We start from the raw sequence: 24,384 nt of genomic DNA, 5'->3' as shown, positions 1-24,384 counted from the left end.
CAAATCCTGTGACAAGGGAGACGTGTCTAGATGCCCAGAAACCTTTTAAGCATATGGCATAATATCATCAGTGACCAGGTGAAACAGAGAAACCCGTTTATTCCTGCAGGAAGAGCCCCACTTCTCCTGTCCACACGGCCATTCCTTTTACGGAGGCACTTTAAGGTGGTTTTGGCTTTTTTTTTTTTCTCTATCAGTTTTGGGGGTTCAAAATCAGGTCCTTGTACTTGGGAGGCAAGTACATGCCCCCAACCCAGCAGCTTAATTATTAAAGACACAAGGTTTCCTATAATCTTAAAATAAAAAATTTTAAAAATCAGCTGAACCACGCGTGGTGGTCCACACTTGTAATCCCAGCATTTGGGAGGCTGAGGCGGGAGGATTGAGGTTCATGGACAGCCTCAGCTACTACTTGGTGAGGCCCTTTGTAACTCAGTGAAACCCTATCCCCAAATAAAGAATAAAAAATAGGGCCGGGCGTGGTGGCGCACGCTTGTAATCCCCGCGCTTGGGAGGCAGAGACAGGAGGATCGCGCAGATTTGAAGCCAGCCTTGCTGGCTTAGGAGACCCTGTTTCCAAATAAAAATGTAAAAATAGGTCTGGGAGTGGAGCCCGGAGGTAGAAGGGCTTCCAGGAACCCCAGTACCACCCAAAAAAAAAAAAAAAATAGGGAATGGGGATGTAGCTTGAGGTAGAATACCCCTGGGCATCCCAAATACTACAAAAATTAAAAGAAAAGAAGAGAAAATCAGATGTTTCTTTCTTTATACCAGCCAGATATGCATTTTACAGTTTTCTTACTTTTTTGTTTTTAAAAGAGAAACTTCAGATTGAACTTTGTCTCAGATGCACCCCAAGTATTTGTTGTCCTGTTGGTATGTGGAAGTCCATTTGTTGAAGTGACCGTCACCAATGATTTAATGCATTTATTAATTATTTGAGCTCTAAATGGAGATTATTTTTTCCCAAAAAGTCTTAAGTGCCTTTTGTTTTTTCCCCTTAGTAAATGATCTGTAAATAGTTACTAGAAGAGTTTTGTGTGTCAGTTTGACTTAAAATTTGAAAGTACATATGCCCTAAAACGTTCCATTTAGTTTCAGGAGCAAAGTATTTCTTGTTTTTTATCCTAAATTCTGTGCTGCTTCTCGTTGTAGTTAAAAAAAAAAAAAGAATATTATTTAAAAATAAAAGTTGGGCATGATGGCGCACTCTTGTAATCCCAGCATTTGGGAGGCTGAGATAGGAGGATCCGGGTTCTCAGATAGCCTCAGCTACTTAGTGAGGCCCTCTGCAACTTAGACCCTGTTTGCAAATAAAGTATAAAAAAGCAGGCTGGGGATGTAGCTCAGAGGTAGAATGCCCATGGGTTCAATCCCTGGCACCACATAAAGAATAAAAATTTAAAAATTAATCATGCCGAAGCACACATTACCTAAGATTTAGCATCTTACTTATGCTTAAAATCAGTATTGTGAAAGGTTGATGTCTTTGTGGGACAGTCCCCAGAACTGTTCTTGGAAAACTGAAACTTTGTCTTCATTAAGTAATTTCCTGTTCCTTCTACTTTCTGTCTTTGTTTAGAGTGTTAAGTAGGGTTTAGACTGTCAATTAAAATACTTTTTCCAGCCAGGCATGGTGGCACATGCTTGTAATCCCAGCGCTTGGAAGGCTGAGGAGGATCACATAGGTTCGAAGACAGCCTCAGATACTTTGTGAGGTTCTCAGCAACTTAGTGAGACCCTGTTTCCAAATAAAATATAAAATAGGCCCGGAAGCATAGCCTGGAGGTAGAAAAGGCCCCTGGGTTCCACCCCCAGTACCATACACACACAAAAATACTTTTTCCAGAATTTTATGCTTTGCTCAGAATATGAATGTTGAGGACCATCTGCACAAGGACCACTACAGGAGCACCTACACCTGCAGGTCGAGGTGTATTACAAGGTAGCCATATACCACCAACGCTTGATCTTTAAAGATCCGCTGTCACTCATCACTGTATACTTAAGCAGTCTCTCTCTGTTCAACAAGGAGAAGTGTCCTGAACACCTACAAGAGGGGAGGATTTAATGCCTGGTCTAAATTAAAGTATAAAAGTGGTTCATGGAGCCTGAAGGACCGGCACATCCTTCAAGGCGGGCAACTTCTAAGGTACTCATACTTTTATTAGTAACTTAACCTTCTCGAAAGGCAAAAAGTGGTTTTGTGTTTCTGCGGCTTAGGGAGCAAACCCAGGCCCTCATGCATGCTAGGCAAGCGCTCTACCACTGAGCTGCACCTCCTAGCCCTAAAAGGTGGGAACTTTGAAATGTATTGAAATGCAAATCACTTAGAACCTTTTCTTTTCACTTGATGCACCTTCTGGTGTCTAGAATGAAAAGTAAAATAAAAGCCTGGTTCTGTAAAACAGAAATCAGGCTTAAGGCCATTTGGGATACTGTGTCTTCACGTCTGCTAACATACTGACGTTGTGCCCCCTGGTTTTATAGAAAATCCATGGCGTCCACACCATCAGGGTGAGCGCAAATCTAAAGGACGCTGCCAACTGGTGGGGTCCCCTCCAGGAAGGGGTAACAGGGCCGTGAGCAGAAATGAACATTCTCACAAAGAAAGCTTATGGTGAGGTCTAGTGTTACCGATGGTTTTATGAGAAGTTCCAGCATGTGCCGGGCCCTGGGTTTGATCCCCGGTGCCCACAAGAATAAAGCATGATCACCCTGGAGAAACAAAATGAATGGAAATCTATTTGCCTCTGCTCTTTCATAACATCAACAGTACTAGGATTTCAAAACGTGATCGATTTTATATTGAATGAATTTCACCTTTCATAAGGAAAAAACAACTTAGCTCAGAATTATTTATTTATTTATTTATTTATTTATTTATTTATTTATTTATTTATTGTTAAGGTGGAACTGAGGATGGAACCCAGGGGCATTCTACCTCAGAGCTACAACCACAGCGCTTTTAAATTTGTCTTTTTTTTTTTTTTTTTTTCGGTACTGGGGATGGAACCCAGGGGCATTCTACCTCCAAGCCACACCCTCATCCCTATGTTTTTATTCTTTATTTTGAAACAGGGTGTCACTGAGTTACAGTGGGCCTAAGTAGTAGATGAGGCTGTTTTAGAACTGCGATCCTCCTGTCTCAGCCTCCCAGATGCTGGGATTACAAGCGTGCGCCACCACACCCGGCTCCGACCTTTTATTTTGAAACAGGCTCTTGGCTAAGTTGCTGAGGCTGGCCTTGAACCTGTGATCCTCCTGTCTCAGCCTCCCAAGTACTGGGATTACAGGTGTGTGTGCACCACCACGCCCCACCCTAGTGCTAAATTAAATGATTGGCGTGTGATATGTTCCACCCAGGGGCTCACACACCGCTTCTGCTCTTCCGTTCCGTCACTGAAGGAGAGGAGCCGAGTGTGCCCAGTTCAGCCCCCACAGTGACTGTGCGCTGGTTGTGCGTTGGTGTCTTTGGCTGGCCTCCTCTTTAAAGAGTCACGCTATACTTGTAATCCCAGCATTCAGGAGGCTGAGACTGGAAGATCACGGTTCACGGACAGCCTCAGCTACTTAGGGAGGCCCTTTGCAACTCAGTGAGACCCTGTTTCAAAATAAGAATAAAAAATTGGGTAGAGGGTGTAGCTCAGAAATCGAATGCCCCTGGTTTCCATCCCCAGAGCCGCAAAAATAAATAAATAAATAAATAAATAAATAAATAGATAAATAAATAGCCATGCTATTGACTATCTTGGCTTCTGTCAAAGTAGGGAAAAATAATTTGTTTCACAGTAAAAAGTGACCATTTTTGATAGTTCCAAAAATAAAATTAATACTGAAATGGCAGAAACAGCCTGACTGTTGGGGAAAATAGTCCAGGCCAGGCGCTTGCAGCCTCAGGCATGGCCTCCAGAGAGAGCCCATGGGGAAGGAGGCCGGGCAGCGAGGCCAGCGCGCTGATGGAGGACGGTGGCCTCCTCTCCGGGAGGGCACCCTTCCTTCCCCAGGACAGACAGCACCTTCCGTCTTTGTTCTGGCCAAATCTTCCCTACGGCGCTCTGAGAAGGGAAAGCGGGCTCTCTGGAGAGTCGATGTTTCCAAAGGCCTGGACACGTAGAAACTGTGTCTCCAGGAAAGGGCTTTTCTTCTTTTGTTAATGGAGGTGAAATTCAGTCCGTGTCAAATTAATCACTTTTTGAAATCCTAATATTGCTGAAGTTATGGCAGAGGCAAATGGATTTCCATTCATCTTGTTTCTCAAGGGTAATCGTGCTTTATTTTTGCAGGTCCTAGGAATCGAACCCAGGGCCTGGCACGTGCTAGAAGTTAATTACTCTACATTGTACAATCCAGTGGCATTTAGTACATTCGCTGTGTTGTACAACCAACACATTCCTCTAGGTCCAAAATGTTTTCATCACCCCGAATGGAAACCCTGTACCCATGAAGCACCACTCGTCCGTGTGCCTCCCCCACCCTTAGCAACCCACCAATCTTTCTGTTTCTATGGGTTTCTTTAGTGTTTTTGAGGCTCCTCCATGTTGGAGTAAGCCTTCGTACTTCATTCCTTTTTCTGAGAGTATAATATTCCATTGTATGGCCATGACACATCTTGTTTATCCATTGATCTGATGATGGGGATTTGAGTTATTGTGTCTTCTGGTTATCGTGAAGGATGCCTCTGTGAACATGGGTGTGTGGACATACAAGTCATTCTTTGAGTATCTGATGCAAGTCTTTTTGGTACAGACCAATGAGTGGAACGGCTATGCTAATATTTATTTTTAACTGATGTTGGTTCAAATTATTTTCAAAATATATTGTAGACTTTCTTACATTTTATTTTTTTCGTGGTACTAGGGATTGAACTCAGGGGCATTCTATCTCCGAGCTACACCCCCAGCCCTATTTTTTATTCTTTTTTATTTTGAAACAAGGTCTCACTGAGTTGCAAAGAGCCTCACTATGTAGCTGAGGCTGGCTGCGAACCATGTTCCTCCTGTCTTAACCTCCCAAATGCTGGGATTAGAAGCATGTGCCACCACGCTCAGTTCTCTTTCTTTCTTTCTTTCTTTCTTTCTTTCTTTCTTTCTTTCTTTCTTGGTGGTACTGAGGTTTCTAGAAACGCTTCTACCTCCGGGCTACACTCCCAGACCTATTTTATACTTTTTTATTTGGAGACAGGGTCTCCTAAGCCAGCACTGTTGGCTTCGAACCTGCGCGATCCTCCTGTCTCCACCTCCCAAGTGCGGGGATTACAAGTGTGCGCCACCACACCCGGCATTATTCTTTATTTTGAAACAGGGTCTCACTAAGTTGCAGAGGGCCTTACCAAGTAGCTGAGGCTGGCTGCGAACCCAGATCCTCCTGTCTCAACCTCCCAAGTACTGGTATTACAAGCGTGCGCCACCACACCCAGCAGTTTCTAACATTTTAAGTTATGCGAAACATACAATTCCTCTCTTGATGTTCCTGGAACTTACTGTGTTTCTAGATGATTACAGATTGTTATAATGTGGTACAGCTATTCTCAGAGTACTTGGACTTTCCATCTAGTTTTGCGTGTTGTCTGTCTGGCTGGCTTTTGGTTTTTCTCTGTTGGTTTGCCCCACTGAGGATTGGGACAGGAGCAGGCTCTGGAGGGAGGCCGCTGGAGTCCAGCCGCATCGCTACCCCTCACGGGCTCTGTGACTCTTTGCAGGCTTTTCCCTTAGACCTCAGTTCCTTAATGGGGAAAGAGATTCGCAGCATCACCGTGGGCCCCGGGGTTTTGGAGAGTGTTCAAGGGTTAGGCCCTGCCTGTGTAGGGTGTGCTGGGGCTGCCTAAACCAAGTCCCGCAGACCGGCTGGATTACACAACAGTGTTTTAGCTTCTCACAGCTGTGCAGGCCGGGAGTCCAGTGGAGGTGCTGGCAGGCTGGATCTCCTGAGTGTAACACTGAAATTTAGTTGGGGGTCGCAAAGGAAGCAAGAGCCAGCCAAGTTATGGTGTGAGACCAGGCGTCTTTCATTAAACCGGCACCTTTGGGCGAGGTCTGCCAACCAGGGGGAAAGGGCCGATGACTGAGCAGCAGGGTCCGCAGAGTCATGTGGCAGAGAGGCGGTGAGGGCATTTGTGTAGCGGGGTCTTGGGTGGAGCTAGCGGCGTGGGAATGCCGGTCCTCTCGCGACAGCTGGAGTCTCGCGACACCTGGAGTCTTGAGACACCTGGAGTCTTGGGACCCCTCTGCTTCTGGCTTCCGGAGTTCCTCCTCCGTCCCTACTGCAGGGTCCCGTGGGGGAAGGGAGGAACCCGACCTATCACCGAGGCCTCTTCCTGCTGTATCCCGGCTTGTCCTTCCCCCGGGCGGGCTTGCCCTGGCATCTCCTTGGGTGTCCTAATTTCCTCCCACGAGGACTCCAGTCAGACTGTATTACAAATTCCCCTCACAGGCTAACTTTAAGTTAGTCACCTCAAATATACGTTTCAAGATAAAGAATAAAAAATAGGGCTGAGAGTATAGCTGGGAGGTAGAGTGCCCCTGGGTTCCATCCTCAGTACCCACCCCCCAAAAAAATTCATGTGCAAAGCCCTAACCCACTGTGCTAAGGATGATAGTATATTTGAAGCTGTGTACATATCCCGTAGGTTTGCCATACATTCGTCTGGGATGATGGACATCTTCTTGGCTGGATTTTTTTTTTTTTTGAGGTACTAGGGATAGAACCCAGGGGTAATCTACCTCGGAGCTATACCCCAGCCCTATTTTTTATTCTTTATTTTGAAAGAGGGTCTCATCGAGTTGCAAAGAGCCTCAGTAGGTAGCTGAGGCTGGCCGCGAACCACGATCCTCCTGTCTCAGCCTTCCGAATACTGGGATTACAAGCGTGCGCCACCACGCCTGGCTTTTTTCACGCATGAATTTAAAGTAGACACAAAGTGGTCCCGCAAGCCCTTGGGCCAGAAGCAAGCTCAGGAAGCAGTGGGTGGTGGCAGGTGCAGGCTCCCACCCGTGTTTTATTTATAACCTACTGTGTCCAAGCCTGGATAAAGGTAGCCAGTCTGCCTCAGCGCTTCTTGCAGAAGGACGCATAAGTACTTGTCCTTCCAAAGAGGATCATCCCAGTACTTGGGAGATAGAAACAGGAGGATCTCAGGTTTGAAGCCAGCCTCAGCATTTTAGTGAAGTTTCAGCAACTTAGCGAGATCTTTTTTCCAAATAAAATAATCAAATAGGTTGAGGGGTATAGCTCAGAGAACACCCTGAACCACCAAAAAAAAAAAGAAATAAATTAAAAATAGGGCTGGGGTATGGCTCAGGAGTGGAATGCCTCTGGATTCAATCCCCAGCACCGCAAAACAAAGAAATAAACAATGACTATGCGTCCTGTCCCAGTCCGCAGTAGCCTAGTCCTCTTTTTTTTTTTTTTTTTTTTTTTTTGGTCTTTTAACATTTTGGACCCTGCTGTTTCATGATGGCCAACCCAGGTGGGCATCTGGAACCACAGTCCTTTGTGCAGGGAAGCAGTTGGGATGAGGGAGGCCACGGGCTCCTCACCGTCCTCCCGTATACCTTGCCCTCCGTGTCCTCCCAGAACTGGCTCCATTCATGTGTACCGAGTGTCAAGGCTTTGCATGGAAAGGTGTGGGGACAGGGAGACTGATGGAGCGCGCGGTGCCCCAGTGTAACGCAGCCCTGTGCCTGCCCGTGTGCTTGCAGACCTACATCGGCTCCATCATCGCATCGGTGAACCCCTACCAGCCCATCGCAGGCCTGTACGAGTGCGCCACCATGGAGCGGTACAGCCGGTGCCACCTGGGCGAGCTCCCGCCGCACATTTTCGCCATCGCCAACGAGTGCTACCGCTGCCTGTGGAAGCGCTGTGACAACCAGTGTGTCCTCATCAGGTAAGCAGCGGGCGGGCTGGAGAGGATGCTGGGGCGGGATGCAGGCACAAGGGAGAGGATGCTGGGGTGGGATGCAGGCAAGGGAGAGGATGCTGGGGCGGGATGCAGGCACAAGGGAGAGGATGCTGGGGTGGGATGCAGGCACAAGGGAGAGGATGCTGGGGCGGGATGCAGGCAAGGGAGAGGATGCTGGGGCGGGATGCAGGCACAAGGGAGAGGATGCTGGTGCGGGATGCAGGACCAGCCTCCCACACCGCAGACTGAACCCAGGGGCGTTCTGCCTGCAGACCACACATCCCCCTAGCCCTTTAAATTCCAGAAACAAGGTCGAGACTGGCCTCCAACCTCCATTACTGGGATCACAGGTGTGTGTCACCATGCCCTGCCAGAAGCTTTTACAACCGCCTGGTTTCTCCCTCTGAGGTTGTATGTGTGTGTGTGGGGGGGGTACTGGGGGTAGAATCCAGGGCTTTCTACCTCTGAGCTATACTCCCAGACCTATTTTATATTTTACTTGGAAAGAGGGTCTCACTAAGCTGCTGAGAGCCTCACTAAGTAGCTGAGACTGGCTTTGAACCTGTACAATCATCCTATCTCAAGTACTGGGATTGCAAGCGTGCGCCACCACACCCAGCTGAGGTTTCAGGTTTGAGTGGCCTGATTATCCGCAGTTTTCAGAAAACATGTGCACGCACTTAAAGCAGACAGACCACATTGGTTGGATCTGTGCTCAGGACCCTGTTTCCCCTTTATCCATTCTCATCTTCCCTCCCTATTCCTCCTCTCGATTTGCCTTCATTCTTTGGTTTATTTCAGTTATGTGGAGGGAGGGAGCAGTTCTCAGCTTTTTAAGGACATTTTGCATAGTTCTTCCAAATGTAAAATGTTGCATATATTCCAGGATGCTAAATGCTCATAGAGTTGAACCAGGTTTATTTCTATAGTCAAGTATGATAAAATTACTCTAAATTAAAATCTTCCAAATTTAAGGATTTTTAATAATTGGATGATCCTAATGTTGACCTCTGAATTAAATACAAAAATGAACATTATATATATATATATATATATATATATATATATATATATATACACACACACACACACATGCAATGCATGTATGTATATACATATATATGTATATTATACACATATATTTGGGGGATGATACAAGGACATGATTATTTAATCACCTTTTGTGATGTGGCAAAGGAACCTGGCATATCTATTTTAGCCACGTCCGACTCATTTAGCAAAATAAGGCACCGGGAGCCCCACCATCAAAACCTTTATCACTAGGAACTGTCTTTCAAAAGTAGAACGCCCAGTACTACCAAAAAAAAATTTAAAAGCCAGGCGTGGTGGCACATGCTTGTAATCCCAGTATTGGGAGGCTGAGACAGGAGGATCACCCAGGTTTGAAACCAGCCTCAGCTACCTAGTGAGGCTCTTAGCAACTTAGTGAGACCCCCCTTTTTCCAAATAAAATATAAAAATAGGTCTAGGGGTGTAACCTGGAGGTAGAAAGCCCCTGGGTTCCATTCCCAGTACTAAATTAAAAAAAAAATTTTAAGTAGAACACACACATATACAATTTTTTATATTTTTACTGGCGATGGTGGCACACACCTGTAATCTCAGCTCCTCCGGAGGCTATGAAGGATCGCAGGTTCAAGGCCAGCCTCTGCATCTTACAGCAGGGCCCTGACTCACAGTACAAAAGGGCTGGGGGTGTTAGGTCAGTGCCAAAGCACTTGCCCAACACATGCAAGGGCCTGGGTTTAATCCCCAGTATTACAAGGGAAAAAAGTCTCAATTTTTATTGATTCAAATTGGCCTCGTCACATATATTTTAGTGAGATCTTATTGGATCTTACTAGTTACTTAAACTGGGATCGTGTTCTAGTGCTGGTCAGGACACCTGGTTGGCAGGTGCTCAAGGCAGGTGTGAGGGACGTGACGTGTAATAAGGTTTCCACACAGCACTTCATTCATTCACCCTCCGAAGCATTCGTTCATGGAACATGCTTATTACCGAGGCACAGAGGTCTGCTAACACTGCTAATCTGAAAGATTTTGACATGTTTTAGGTGGCTTTCTAGTCGCAACTGTGTCAGAAAATGTTTATCATTTCCAAAGGAAAGAGAAGGGAACCGGGTATTTATATGGGGAGAGGCCAGTAAAAAAGGCCCCTCCCTCATCCCTGAATTTCCCATTAAATGGAAATAAGACACAAGAAGACAGCTGGAGAGCCCTGTGCATCTTTAGACTGCTAGCCATGGGGCTCGCCAGCACTGCAGCCAGAGTAGAAGACAGGCAGACCCACCTGGTCATGGGTGCAGCCGGGTAACTAACTGGTGGCCACCGTCGCCCTGGGGCCCCATTCCCTGGTGGTGGGGAGTAGATGAGAGAGGTGAGCTCAGCCTCTCTCCCCACTCCTCCGCACAGGGAACCGCTCCTGCTCCCGTGGGGAGGGCCCTCCACAAACCTTCAGAACCCCAGGCCAGGAAACGGGGAGTCCCTGACTGAAGGCACAGGAGACCTGTTAACATTGTCCCGTGTGGTATCTAACTGAAGAAACGACAGCTAACGTTTGCTGAAGGATTCTGGCGCGTTGGACATTGTGCCAAGAACTTTCCAGACGTCAGTGCACAGAACCCTTCCTCCAGCCTTTGATGTGGGTGTTCTAAGAGGAGGCCTACAAGCACCACACAGAGAGCCGCAGTTAATGTGTAATCCACTCACCTTGTCTGCTTTTTTTAACAAATGGAAATTACCTGTTCCCATTACAAAGGGGAACTGCACTCTGCCTCTGGGAGCAGGTGGAGGGATGCGCCCTTTTCTCTTTGTTACCTTGGCAGCGGGAAGGCGCTGGGCTGTGGACCGCCATGAGTGGGGAACTTGCTAATTTGCAATTAAGCCCAATGAAGCTACTTTCTTAATATAGAAAGAGAACAGCATGCCCAATAATAACCTGAATTATGACTCATTAAAAGCACTAACTCTTGGAGTTTTTAGACGATGTCATCAGACTCTTGAGTTTGAATTAAAGGCCATTATTTCAGCATACACAATAAAGTTTCATAAGGTTCATAGAAGGAACTTAATCAGATTTAAACATATCAAATCACTGTGCACATTGAAGCGCCTAACTATTTCTGTTGTTAATTACTTGTGCTTATTACTTTTAGGGGGAAAAAATGAAGAGCTTGACCATCACTTGCTAGACGGGGCAGTTGATTTATTTTTTTAATTTTTATTTTTTATAAGTGGAACATATTGAGAGTGGTGTACATTTACGTTGTGCTTCCTGCCCTTCCCCCTTCCTTTCCCTCCCCCCCAATAGAGAGTGTCCAGGTTAATCATGTTGTATTTATACTATTACACATATCCGAATGTAGCTCCTCCATTGAACAACCTCAGCGTTCTTCCTCTCCTATCCTTCCATTCTAGCTTTGCTGAGATTTCCCCTCCATCATCTGGAATCTCTCTGGTATTACCACTACTCCCTAGCTTGGGCATATTAGAGAAAACATATGTCCCTTCTCCTTCTGTGTTTGACTAATCTCACTTAACATAATGTTCTCTAGTTCCTTCCATCTTCTTGCAAATGCTATTATTTTATTCTTCTTTATAGCTGAAAAGAATTCCATTGTGTGTATTTCCCATAATTTTGCAATCCACTCATCTGTTGATGGAGATCTAGGTTGGTTCCATATTTTGGCTATTACAAACTGTGCTGCTATGAACATGGGTATGCATATGTTAACGTAGTTCTCTGGTTTCAAGCCCTTTGGAAAGATACCCAGGAGTGGTATAGCCGGATCAAATGGTGGATCTATTCCCAGTTTTCACACTGCTCTCCATAGTGGCTGAACTACTTTGCACTTCCACCAACAATGTAAAAGAGTTCCTCTTTCCCCACATCTTCGCCAGTAATTGTTGTTGTTTGATTTCTTCATGTTTGCCACTCTGATTGGGGTTAGATGGAATCTCAGTGTAGTTTTGATTTGCATCTCCCTGATGGCCAATGATGTAGAACATCTTTTCATGCATCTATTGGCCATTTGCATCTCTTCTTTTGTGAAGTGTCTATTCATTTCAGTTGCCCATTTCTTGATTGGGTTGTTTGTTTTGCTAGTGTAGAGTCTTTTGAGCTCTTTGTATATTCTGGATATTAGCCCCCTATCAGAGTGGTGGCTGGTAAAGATCTTCTCCCATTCTGTAGGCTTCCACTTTAGGTTCTTGATGGTTTCCTTTGATGAGAAGAAACTTTTTAGTTTGAAGAGATCCATACCCAAAGATGTAAAAGACCTCTACAGAGAAAACTACAAAACATTAAAGAAAGAAATTGAAGAAGACCTTGGAAGATGGAAAGATCTCCCTTGCTCATGGATAGACAGAATTAATATAATCAAAATGGCCATTCTGCCAAGAGTGATCTATAGATTCAATGCAATCCCCATTAAAATACCAACAACATTTCTCATAGACCTGGAAAAATCAGTTATGGATTTTGTATGGAGGAAGAAAAGACCCAGAATAGCCAAAGCAATTCTCAGCAACAAGAACCAGGCAGGAGTCATCACAATCCCAGACTTCACATTATACTATAGAGCAATAGTAGTAAAACCAGCATGGTATTGACACAACAATAGGCAGACTGACCAGTGGAACAGAAGAGAAGATACAGAAACAAACCCACACACCTATAGTCAACTGATCTTTGACAAAGGGGCCAAACCCATACGCTGGAGAAAAGACAGCCTTTTCAACAAATGGTGCTGGGAGAACTGGCTATCCATTTGTAGAAAGTTGGATCTGAATCCTTACTTCTCTCCATGCACAGGAATCAACTCGAGGTGGATCAAAGACTTAGAAATTAGACCAGAGACTGTGAAGTTATTAGAGAGGAGGGCATAGGATCTACACTCCAACATATAGGCACAGGGAGTAACTTTCTCAATAAGACTTCCAAAGCGCAGGAAATTAAAGCAAGAATTAATAAGTGGGATCTCTTCAAACTAGATGGGGCAGTTTAGAAGGAAGGTGAAAATTCAAATGAGACCATTGTGTGTGTGTGTGTGTGTGTGTGTGTGTGTGTGTGTTTTAAAATGGAAGGTGGTTAGCATTTTTATGCCAAAGGTTGTAGTATTTAAAAATAGAGGGGGCATGCCGGGCGTGGTGGCGCACACTTGTAATCCTCGCGCTTGGGAGGCTGAGACAGGAGGATCGCGCAGGTCCGAAGCCAGCCGCGCGCGCTGGCTTAGGAGACCCTGTTTCCAAATAAAAATGTAAAAATAGGTCTGGGAGTGGAGCCCGGAGGTAGAAGGGCTTCCAGGAACCCCAGTACCACCAAAAAAAAAAAAAAAAAAAAAATAGAGGGGGCAAGCCGGGCGTGGTGGCGCACACTTGTAATCCTCGCGCTTGGGAGGCTGAGACAGGAGGATCGCACAGGTTCGAAGCCAGCCTCAGCTACTCAGTGAGGCTCTCAGCAACTCAGTGAGGCCCCGTTTCCAAATAAAATATAAAATAAGTCTGGGAGTATAGCCTGAAGGTAGAAAGCCCATGGATTCCATTCCTGGCACCACAATAAATAAATAAATAAATAAATAAATAAATAAATAAATAAATAAATAAATAAATAAATAAATAAAGGGGGCTGGGGCATAGGTCCCAAACAGAAAGTTTCATTATCTACTGCTGATGTGAAAAGGGTGACTTATCCAAATTAACTCAGGAAACAGACTTAAGAATAGATTTCTCACTAGAATGCATTTTGGTTTTAATATATCCTTCCAGTTGAGCTTTTTTTTCAAGTGGGGGTAGATTATAAGAGTCAAGAGAAAATTAAATCTTAAGAAGTACAAATTGTTGAATACACCCAGCCCTGTCTTATTGATTTAGATTTCCTTGGGCACGGTCTGCCCCCTGGTGGATAAAAAGTGTTTTAACTTCTTTCAATAAATTCATGCTGGTGCCTTTAAAAATCAGAAAATATTCAACCCCTAGTCCTCAAATTGAATGGATTAATTAATAAGTAAATAAAATAAGATGATAGGAAACGAGACAGAAATTTATGGTTCCATTCTTTTTCATTTGGTGAGCTTACATCACGCAGCTAACGTCCCCAGCCATGGGGTTTTCAGTCCTAATGCCTTTCTTCAATCTCATTTTAAAAATTTACTTATATTTAATTAATTAATTAATGGTAATGAGGATTGGACCCAATGGTGTTCTACCTCTTTTTTTTTTTTCAAATATGGAACGGGGTCTTGCTGAATTGCTGAGGACCTCTCTAAGTGGGTGAGGCTGGCCTCAAACCTGCGATTCTTCTCTCTCGCCTTTCAAGTACCGGGATTACAGGCCTGTGCCACGTGCCCGGTTGTGACCTCGTTTGTAAGATTGCTGTTTTCCTTAAGTTCTACTTCTGTTTTTCCCTCTTGTACGCCTTAAATGGAAGCTTGCGTTTTCATAGTTTTAAATGTAATTATATAAAATACAAATAGGTTGTCACTTGAGTTCCTTTTTTTCTTTTCGCTGTACTGGGGATGGAACCCAGGGCCATTCTACCTCTGAGCTACACTCCCAGCCCTATTTTTTATTCTTTATTTTGAAACAGGGGTCCAGTGAGTTTAAAAGGGCCTCACTAAGTAGCTGACACTGTCTGCGAGCCGCGATCCTCCTGTCTCAGCCTCCCGAATGCTGGGATGACACGCGTGCGCCACCAGTCCCGGCGAGGGAACTTTTAACGGCATTTGACCGAGTTGATCTAGTACATTTGTCCTTGTCTTTAGTTTTCCCTACATTGTGTAGGGCAGGCAGGTTGTTTATTATGGTGTTTCATTATATATGACCTTTTAAGATGCATGAAGTGCTATCAGAAGACAAAAATTAAAACAAATTAAGCTGGGCATAGTGGCGCACACCTGTAATTCCAGTACTTGGGAGGCCGAGACAAGAGGATAGCAGATTCACTGCCAGCCTCAGCAACCAGTGAGGCCCTCTGCAGCTCAGTGAGACCCTGTTTCACAATTAAAAAAATAAAATAGGCCGGGCATGGTGGTGCACACTTGTAATCCCCGCGCTTGGGAGGCTGAGACAGGAAGATCGCGCAGGTTCGAAGCCAGCCTCAGCTACTTAGTGAGGCTCTCAGCAATTTAGTGAGACCCTGTTTCATAATAAAATATAAAATAGGGCTGGGAGTATAGCCCAGAGGTAGAAATCCTCTGGGTACCACCCCCAGTACCACCAAATAAATAAATAAATAAATAAGTAAATAAATAAGTAAATAAATAAATAAACAAAAAATAAAATAGGGCTGGGGATTGGGCTCAGAGGTAGAATGCCCCTGAGTTCAATCCCCAGTATAACACACACACACACACACACACACACACACACACACACACACACACGTCAATCATTAGCTTTTGTGATTCATGAATGAGGGCAAACTTCATTTTACACAATAGTGATATTGCCCCTTGGGCAACAGCAGAGGGTTTTCTATTTTATAGGGTAGGAAGAAGGAAGGAACCGTGGGAAGGCGGCTGTTTGCTTTCCATCAGGTCGCCTTTTTGTAAGGGTTGGAGCAGAGGGGGACCCTCATTATGCTCACTCGGCTGGACTGGAGTCTCCGTGCTGCGACCCCTCTGCTCCTGGAGGTCTTCAGTTTGAGGATGTGGCATTTAACAGGACCCACCCTTGTGGCCAGGTCTGGGCCTGGGGCAGCAGCTCAGTCTCCAACAGTGGCCTCCCGGTGTTCCGAGGCCAAAGCTCGTTTTTCTGTGTGCGGCTCAGGATGGTCCGGTTGGAGGCCAGCTCCTGGCAGCTGTCGCTCAACAGCCATCACTAGAGGGACAAGGAGTTCAAAGTGACCGTGGGTTTAGGATCTTTGCCCCCTTTGTGTGTTTGGGGTTTTCAAAGAATGGGAGCAATTGCTTCTGAACTGTGTCTTTTATGTCCTGGAATGATAATTGAGTGTTTGGTCTTTTTCTGTTTCTAGAAATATATCTAGAAATGATGGCTTGGGAAAGCTGAAATCCTGGGTTCTAAAGAACAAGTCATGTTTGGGGCTCACACTCCTGCAATACAGTAGGAGATGAGATGGGAAAGGCCAGGGAAGGACCGAAATTCATCCACAAGTTTCCTCCATGTCTGATCCTCAGGGGAGCCCTGGGGGCGCTTTCCACAAGGAACTAAGGGTCCAAACTGTTGAAAGGCTTGCGGAAAAGACTTTCGGCTTTCGCCACAGCACAGGATATGAGTTTTGGTCCCTCCAGCATAACACAGTCGTACTTCCTGGTACCGGGTTGTACCCTTAGGGCTTTGTTTCATTTTCTAAGACCTTTGGACTTAATCCTTTAGGCCTTTCAGAGATTTCCAAAGCCTTCCAGCAAGCTGGGAAGTCATCTGACTGATGTTTTGAGAAAATCATGTGACTCAGGGAATTTGGTTCACAGGAAACAGAAAGTTTGATTGTCAGATGCCAACTAGAAGCTTTGTGTAAAGGGCCAAACAGGGCATTCTACCTATGAGCTACACCCAGCCCGATTTTTTATTCTATTTATTTATTTATTGGTACTGAGGATATAACCCAGGCGCCTTCTACCTCTGGGCTACACCCCTGACCTGTTTTTCTATTTTATTTGGGAACAGGGTCTCACTAAGTTGCTGAGAGCCTCACTAAGTAGCTAAGGCTGGTTTTGAACTTGCACGATCCTCCTGTCTCAGCCTCCCAAATGCTGGGATTACAAGCGTGCGCCATCATGCCTGGCTATTCTTTATTTTTTTAAAACAGAGTCTCGCTGAGTGCAAAGGGCCTCACTAAGGAGTAGCTGAGGCTGCCCTCGAACCTCAATCCTGCTGTCCCAGCCTCCCAGATGCTGGGATTACAAGTGAGGGCCACTTTGTGCTCTCCGGGTAGGTATGGACGCTGGGGGATTCACTGTCTACAGGAAGGGGAGCGCGTCTGCCTGCTTCTTGGGGGTGTGTTCAGACCTCGCAGGAGCCTCGGATCCCTTGCCTTGGTGACTCTGTGGCAGGGCCCAGGGCCACCCCATGGCCAGCGCTGACACTTGCAAGGCTATGGAATGACCCCGCAGAGGTGGCCTGGCCCCGCAGAGATGCCCCACGCGCCCAGCCCGCCCAGCGCAGGCATCTGGCCACTTCCTCTCATCTCTTACGTGCGCTTAATCATGCACCTTGTTTTCAGCAACAACCCATTCTCCTGATAACGCCCCAGACCCTGGCTTCGAAGGGCCCTGTCTGCAGGACTCCGGGCTCACCTCTGATGACCCCACCATCAGGCTGTTCTCCTTGTGGGTTACTTTCCTCACACGTTCAGGCTCCTTCCCTTCTCCCCGCAGTGGCCAACACCAAGGTGAATTACCCAGAATTGACTGGGCTTCTCCTTCCAAAGCTCTCCTCTCCAGATTTCCCTCCGAATCTCCAGTCCACGTGTCCAGGACCCATCGCCATCCACTTAGATACAGGACACAGCCTATCTTCCCAACGGACCTTCTAGAATGTTCCTTCCAGGGCCATGCCCTTCCAGGTGACCTTGATGGTCACCCTGTGCTTGTCTCTGCACCCTCGACCCCATGCTAGCCCTCTGTTGCCGCTGCCTCCCATTCACGCCCAGATGTTTTTGGAAAGATGTGTCCAGGCCGAGCTGGCCTTTGTGCGTTCGTGTCCACTCTTATCACCCCACCCGTACCATCGCCTCTGCTCCTGGCCTGCCCCATGTCTGCTAGTCTTTCCTCTTTATCTTTTATTATTTATTTATTTATTTATTTATCTATTTATTTATTTTTGGTACTGTAGACTGAATTCAGGGGACCATTCTACCTCTGAGCTAAATACCACCAGCCTTAATTTATGTTTTATTTAGAAACAGGGTCTAAGCCCAGCGTGGTGGCACACATTTGCAATCCCAGCATTTGGGAAGCTGAGATAGGAGGATCCTAGTTGGCAGACAGCCTCAGCTACTTAGTGAGGCCCTCTGCAACTTTGTGAGACCCTGTTTCAAAATAAAGAATAAGAAATGAGGCTGGGGTGTAACTTGGAGTGAGAATGCCCCTGGGATCCTTCCCCTGTACCGCAAAAAAAAAAAAAAAAGAAAAAAAAAATTTTCCTGACTTTTCAACAATTGTTCTAGTGAGGAATTATGTGCCATTGACATCTGGTAGTTTTTGGGGGGTTTAGGTTGTGTATGGGGGTGTGTACTGGGGATTGAACCCTGGGACATCTACCTCCAAGCTAGCTAGCTATCCTGCCCATTTTAATTTTTTTTGTTTTATTTATTTTAATTTTAATTTTATTTTATTTTATTTTTTGGAACAGGATCTCCCTAGGTTGCTGAGAGTCCACCTTGTTGGGGCTGGCCTTGAACCTGTGCCTCCCGTCTCAGCCTCCCAACTACTGGGATTACAGGCACGTGCCACGACACGCCGCCGGTCTGGTTGTTTTGAGCAATACATCTAAAAACTTCTGCGCTTTGTCTTTCAGCGGTGAGAGTGGGGCAGGTAAAACGGAAAGCACCAAACTGATCCTCAAGTTTCTGTCCGTCATCAGCCAGCAGTCGCTGGAATCGTCCTCAAAGGAGACGACGTCCTGTGTAGAACAAGCTATCCTGGAAAGCAGGTATCGCTTTCAACTTTCTTCTTTCCAGCTAATACGATTGACTTTCCTCGTGGTGGGATATGGTTTAAATTCATTGGTCTAGATTCTCTTTCCCCGGACGGCTCCTTTAGGGTTCCTTAGGAGCGGGTCTTGACACGTGTGGCGCCTTCTGAGAACCTCTGGAACTCCTTGTGGGAGAGGCTCCCAGGGCTTCCCCACTGAGCCGTCCGTGATGGTGGAGATGGTGGACATGGTGGACATGGTGGACGGTGACTGCTGCTGAGAACCAGCCTGCAGCCTTCTCCCCAGGAGGAGCGGCTTCCGCCCCTGTGTTTTAAAGCACCGGGGAGGCACTCTAGTACCAGAGTTTGTAGAAGAGGGGAAGGTCAGCTCAGTCTTTGGAGGAATGGGGACCAGCAGAAGCCCCGCCCACCAGCCACGTGTCACCCAGGGCTGCCTCCGCATGCAGAGGACCTGGGGGGCTCCGTCCAGCACCGGCTTGGGGATACTTGGGGGGGGGGGGGGCGTGTGTGGCCTCTACTGCAACAGGAGATCATAACCCCTTCCATGGCAGGGAACTTCAGGACTTTGAAGGAGGGCTGTTGGCCAGGTATTGTCTCACTTGGCATATAAGACTTTAAATTTGCCGAGCGTGGTGGCGCAGGCTTGTAATCCCAGCATTTGGGAGGCTGAGACAGGAGGATCGCAGTTCAAGGACAGCCTCAGCTACTACTTAGTGAGGCCCTTTGCAACTCAGTGAGACCCTGTTTCAAAATAAAGACTAAAAAATAGGACTGGGGGGTGTAGCTCGGAGGTAGAATGACCCTGGGTTTCATCCCCAGTACCGAAAAACAAAAGAAAAAAGGAAAAATAATAAACTTAAAATTTCTGGATATCTGATTTGTGCCTGGGAAGATTTGGGGACTGGCATAGGCATTATAGATACTGTTCTTTAGAGAATTGTCCGGTGGTTGGCACGCTGCATCCTGATGCCCATATCCTGCAGCCTGGTGTTTGTGGGGTGTTTTGCTTTTATTTTTGTTTCTCCCTAAGCATTCAAATACTTTTTATAATTTTTTACTTTTTTTATTATTTTATGTAGAACTGGGGATTGAACCCAGGAACATTCTGCCTCTAAGCTATACACCCAGTCCTTATTTATTTATTTATTTATTTATTTATTTATTTATTTATTGTGTTTCTGGAGATTGAACCTAGGGATATTCTGCCTCTGAACTATACTCCCAGCCCTATTTTTTGTCTTTTTTTCCGGTACCAGGGATGGAACCCAGGAGCATTTTACCTCTGAGCTACATCCGCAGCCCTATTTTTTATTCTTTATTTTGAAACAGGGTCTCACTGAGTTACAAGGGACCTCACTACCTAGCTGAGGCTGTCCGGAAAATGTGACCCTCCTGTCTCAGCCTCCCTAATGCTGGGATTATAAGTGTGTGCCACCATGCCCAGCTCCCAGCCCTATTTTTAATTGTTTTTTTTATATTTTTTTATTTTTTATAAACAGAGCCTCACTGAGTTGCAGAGGGCCTAAGTTGTTGATGCTGGCCATAAGCCTGCAATCCTCCTATCTCAGATGCCCACATACCAGGATATCAAATATGTCAATAGGCTCAAACACTTTGTTTTTTGATATTTATTTATTTATTTATTTATTTATTTATTTCAGCTAGGGATTGAACCCGGGACATTCTATCTCCAAGCTACATCCCCCAGCCCTATTTTTTTTTTATTCTTCATTTTAACAGGGTCTCACTTAGGTTGCAGAGAGCCTCACTAAGTAACTGAGGCCGGCTTTGAACCTGCGTGATCCTCCTGTCTCAGCCCCCACCACACCCGGCCATTTTTATTTTTATTGTAGTAAAATATGTGTAACAAATAAGAGATTTTCTCAGTACCACTGAGTACATCGTGAGACCATATTCACACCCTTGTGCAACCAACACCATCACCTGCCTCCAGGACTTCTCTGCCTCCCTCCTCAGCCTTTCTTTGCAAATATGTTTCCTTGGGATCTGGCCATGCTCGTGGTCTTGTTTCCAGATGCTTCCAGGCTATAAAGGGATTGTAACCAGGACCGTGTAGTCTGCAAACCTAAAATATTTATTATCTGGTCCTTCACAGAAAAAAGTTTGCCAACCCCCCCCCCTGCATCTATTCATTTTTTGTTTGTTTGTTTTGGGGTTTTTTTGGTGGTACTGGGGTTCCTGGAATCCCGTCTATCTCCAGGCTACCCTCCCAGACCTATTTTATTTTTGGAAACAGGGTCTCATAAGCCAGCGCGGCTGGCTTCAAACCTGCGCGATCCTCCTGCCTCCGCCTCCCAAGCGCGGGGATTACAAGCGTGCGCCACCACGCCCGGCCGTCCCCCGCATCTATTCTAATTCCATTTTACAGTTGCAGAAGATCCAAAGATTCTAAATGAGTTGCTCCAGGGATAGGTGGCAGACGGGTGAAATTTCTGGGGCTGCAGCTTTTCCGGCTCCCAGAACTCCACTGCAGCTCTCCTGTGCCGTCCCTGGGAAGCTGAGGCTCACTTGTGCAGGGACAGGGGTTGGAACAACCAGCTGTATTCTTACCCTTGTCCAAATGGGCATGCAGCCGGGCATGGGGGCGCACGCTCGTAATCCCAGCATTTGGGAGGCTGAGACGGGAGGATCCAGACAGGAAGATTTGCAGACAGCCTCTTAGGGAGGCCCTTTGCAACTCATTGAGACCTTGTTTCAAAATAAAGATTACAAAGACAGATGTAGTTTATAATCCCTATGCTTGGGAGGCTGAGACAGGAGCATCGAGCAGGTTGGAAGCCAGCCTCAGCTACTGAGTGAGGCTCCCAGCAACTTAGTGAGACCCTGTTTCCAAATAAAGTATAAAATAGGTCTGGGAGTATAGCCCAGAGATAGAAAAGCCCCTGGGTTCCACCCCCAGTACCACCAAAAAAAATTAAAAATTAAAAATAGGACTGGTGGTGTAGCTCGGAGGTAGAATGGCCCTGGGTTCCATCCCCAGTACCATAAAAACAAACAAAACAACAACAACAAAATGGATATGCAAGCTAAACCATGAGTGAGCATGGGGAAAATCGGGCTCTTCTGACGGTCAACAGCCACTCTGGGTCCTTTTGGTTGCAAATTTCCTTGCATTTGTATATTTGACATTTGTGAGAAGCGCTTTGCTGTTTGTAGGTCTAATGAATGACTATCTGCCGCCCTCTTCCTTGCACAGCCCCATCATGGAAGCTTTCGGCAACGCGAAGACGGTGTACAACAATAACTCCAGTCGCTTCGGGAAGTTCATCCAGCTGAACATCTGTCAGAAGGGAAATATTCAGGGCGGGAGGATTGTAGATTGTATCCTGTTTCATTTAGTTTTTGTCTAGAGCATTTGACCGGTACAGTGCCAACCCTTTTCATTTATCCTAAGGACCCCCCAAAAATATGAAATCTTTTCTCTCTTCCTCTCATTATTGCTTGAATATTACTGAAGTCCCCCCCCCCTTTTTTTTTTTTTTTTTTTTGGTGGTGCTGGGGTTCCTGGAAGCCCTTCTACCTCCGGGCTACACTCCCAGACCTATTTTTACATTTTTATTTGGAAACAGGGTCTCCTAAGCCAGCGCACAGCTGGCTTCGAACCTGCGCGATCCTCCTGTCTCTGCCTCCCAAGCGCGGGGATTACAAGCGTGCGCCACCACGCCCGGCTGAAGTCCCCTGCTCTTTAGTCTATGAGATGAAGAATCTTTTTAATTTCTGATACCATCTTTATTAAATAAAAACTGAGTTTATCAGTTACTAGACCATATTCTGTTGCTCTAACAAAATACCCAACTCTGGGGACCTTTATAAAGAAATGAGATTAAAAAAAGAAAAAATGAATGAAAAAGCCAGGTGTGGTGGCATGCATTTATAATTCCAGTATTTGGGAGGCTGAGTCAGAAGGATCAGGTCCAAAGCCAGCCTCAGCAACTTAGTGAGGCTCTATTTCAAATAAAAAATAAAAAATAAAAAGGGCTGGAGATACAGCTCAGAGGTAGAATGCCCCTGGGTTCAATTCCCAGTATCAAAAAGGAAAGAAAGAAAAGCAAATAAAGAGGTATATTTTAGCTCAATTTCGGAGGCTGAAAGTCCAACATCATGCAACCTCATTTGCTCAGCCTCTTGTATGGGTGTCTGGCTGTATTGCAACGTGGCAGATGGCGTCATGAAGAGAATACACGTGGGAGACATCACGTGGCCTAACAAAAAGTCAGAGAGAGCCAGCGTGGTGGCGCACGCTTGTAATCCCAGCATTTGGGAGGCTGAGACAGGAGGATCCGGGTTCACAGACAGCCTCAGCTACTTAGTGAGACCGTTTGCAACTCAGTGAGACTCTGTTTCAAAGAATAGAAAATAAGGCTGGTGGTGTAGCTCAGAGGTAGAATGCCCCTGGGTTTCATCCCCAGTTCCTAAAAAGAAAAAACAAAAACAAAAACAAAACAAAAAAAAAAAAACAAGAAGAAGGAGGAGAAGGAGAAGGAGGAGAAGCTGGGCGTGGTGGCTTATCCCAGCATTTGGGAGGCTGAGACTGGAGGATTATGGTTCGCAGCCTCAGCTACTTAGTGAGGCCCTCTGCAACTTAGTGAGACCCTGTTTCAAAATAAAGAATAAAAATAGGGCAAGGGGCTGTAGATCGGAGGTTGAATACCCCTGGGTTCTATCTCCAGACCTGCAAAATAAATAAATAAACAAACAAACAAAAAATAATAAGAGAGTGTCAGGACATCTCCACTTGACTTGAAACAACCCACTCTTGAGAGAATTGAAACACCCTTAAGACAGCATGAATCCCTTCCAAAGGTAGAGCCCCGTGATGTGACCATCTCCCACTGGAGCCCACCTCTCAAAGGCCCCCCCAACACCCCGGGGACGCTGGGGACCAAGCGCTCAGCACGTGAGCCTTGGGAGACGCCCTCAGACTGCGGCTGAGCCGTGGAGCGAACACACCAGCTGCTGCTGGCAGTCAGGACCGTCGCGGTCTGCTATTCAGAAGGGTGCGTGTGTCCCGCTGCACGCTGGGTCCAGGTGAGGAAGTCTGTCCCTCGTTCGCTTGTCTTTCTGCCCTGGAACTTTCAGTGTGGGAGAAACGGGCGCTGCGATTACGTGGGTAACAAGGAATAGAAAATGACAGACCGATTCAGCTTCGTTCTGTTCCTTGACTGGCTGCTGCTCACATGAAGATTTATTAGAAAAAGTAAGTAACGTGCTTTCATTCAGGTCTCCAGAAACGATTGGCTTCTCTGACTTCAGCAGAGGAAACGGCTCTGAATATCAATTTGGTTTCTCTCTGCAGAATCGAGTAGTGAGGCAAAATCCCGGGGAAAGAAACTATCACATATTCTACGCGCTGCTGGCGGGGCTGGAACCCGGAGAGAGAGGTACATAAATGGGCAGGACCGGAGGACCGTGGACCAGCACCTCGGTTTTTAAAAACACATCCGTCAGCAATAAGATGTCTGCTTTGGTGGCGCGGACATCCTGCTAGCTGTAGTGAGATGTGCTTTATGAGCCCGAGGATGCCAGTGTTAGATTCACACACCTGTCAGCCCAGTACCAGGGAGGCTGAGACAGGAGGATTGCAGGTTCAAGGACAGCCTCAGCAAGTAGTGAGACTCTCATCAACCTAGTGAGACTCTCTTTCAAAATAAAAAGCTGGGCGTGGTGGAACACGCTAGTAATCCCAGTACTTGGGAGGCTGAGACCGGAGGATCTCAGGTTCACAGCCAGCCTCAGCAACTTAGTGAGGCCCTCCACAACTTACTGAGACCCTCTTTCGAAATAAAATAATAAAATAGAGCTGGAGTGTAGCTTGGAGATAGAATC

General features: G+C 46.1%; 1 protein-coding gene across 1 annotated transcript in view; it reads left to right on the top strand.

Moving 5' to 3' along the window:
- The window catches only part of LOC308265227 (unconventional myosin-X-like), a gene marked incomplete at its 5' end in the record, with an annotated part of 100,295 nt that extends 78,340 nt beyond the window's left edge, over positions 1–21,955 (top strand). The window contains 3 exons of the mRNA XM_080698822.1: positions 7,701–7,888; positions 18,401–18,535; positions 21,755–21,955. Coding sequence (XP_080554948.1) covers positions 7,701–7,888; positions 18,401–18,535; positions 21,755–21,908 — 477 coding nt within the window. The 3' untranslated portion in view covers positions 21,909–21,955. The remainder of the gene's footprint in view (positions 1–7,700; positions 7,889–18,400; positions 18,536–21,754) is intronic.
- Between the last annotated feature and the right edge of the window lie 2,429 nt (positions 21,956–24,384).

Source organism: Muscardinus avellanarius (genome assembly GCF_963383645.1).
Source record: "Muscardinus avellanarius genome assembly, chromosome: 1".
Classification (NCBI taxonomy): domain Eukaryota; kingdom Metazoa; phylum Chordata; class Mammalia; order Rodentia; family Gliridae; genus Muscardinus; species Muscardinus avellanarius.
The sequence above is the reverse complement of the archived record's forward strand: the minus strand, read 5'-3'. Positions and strand labels throughout refer to the sequence as shown.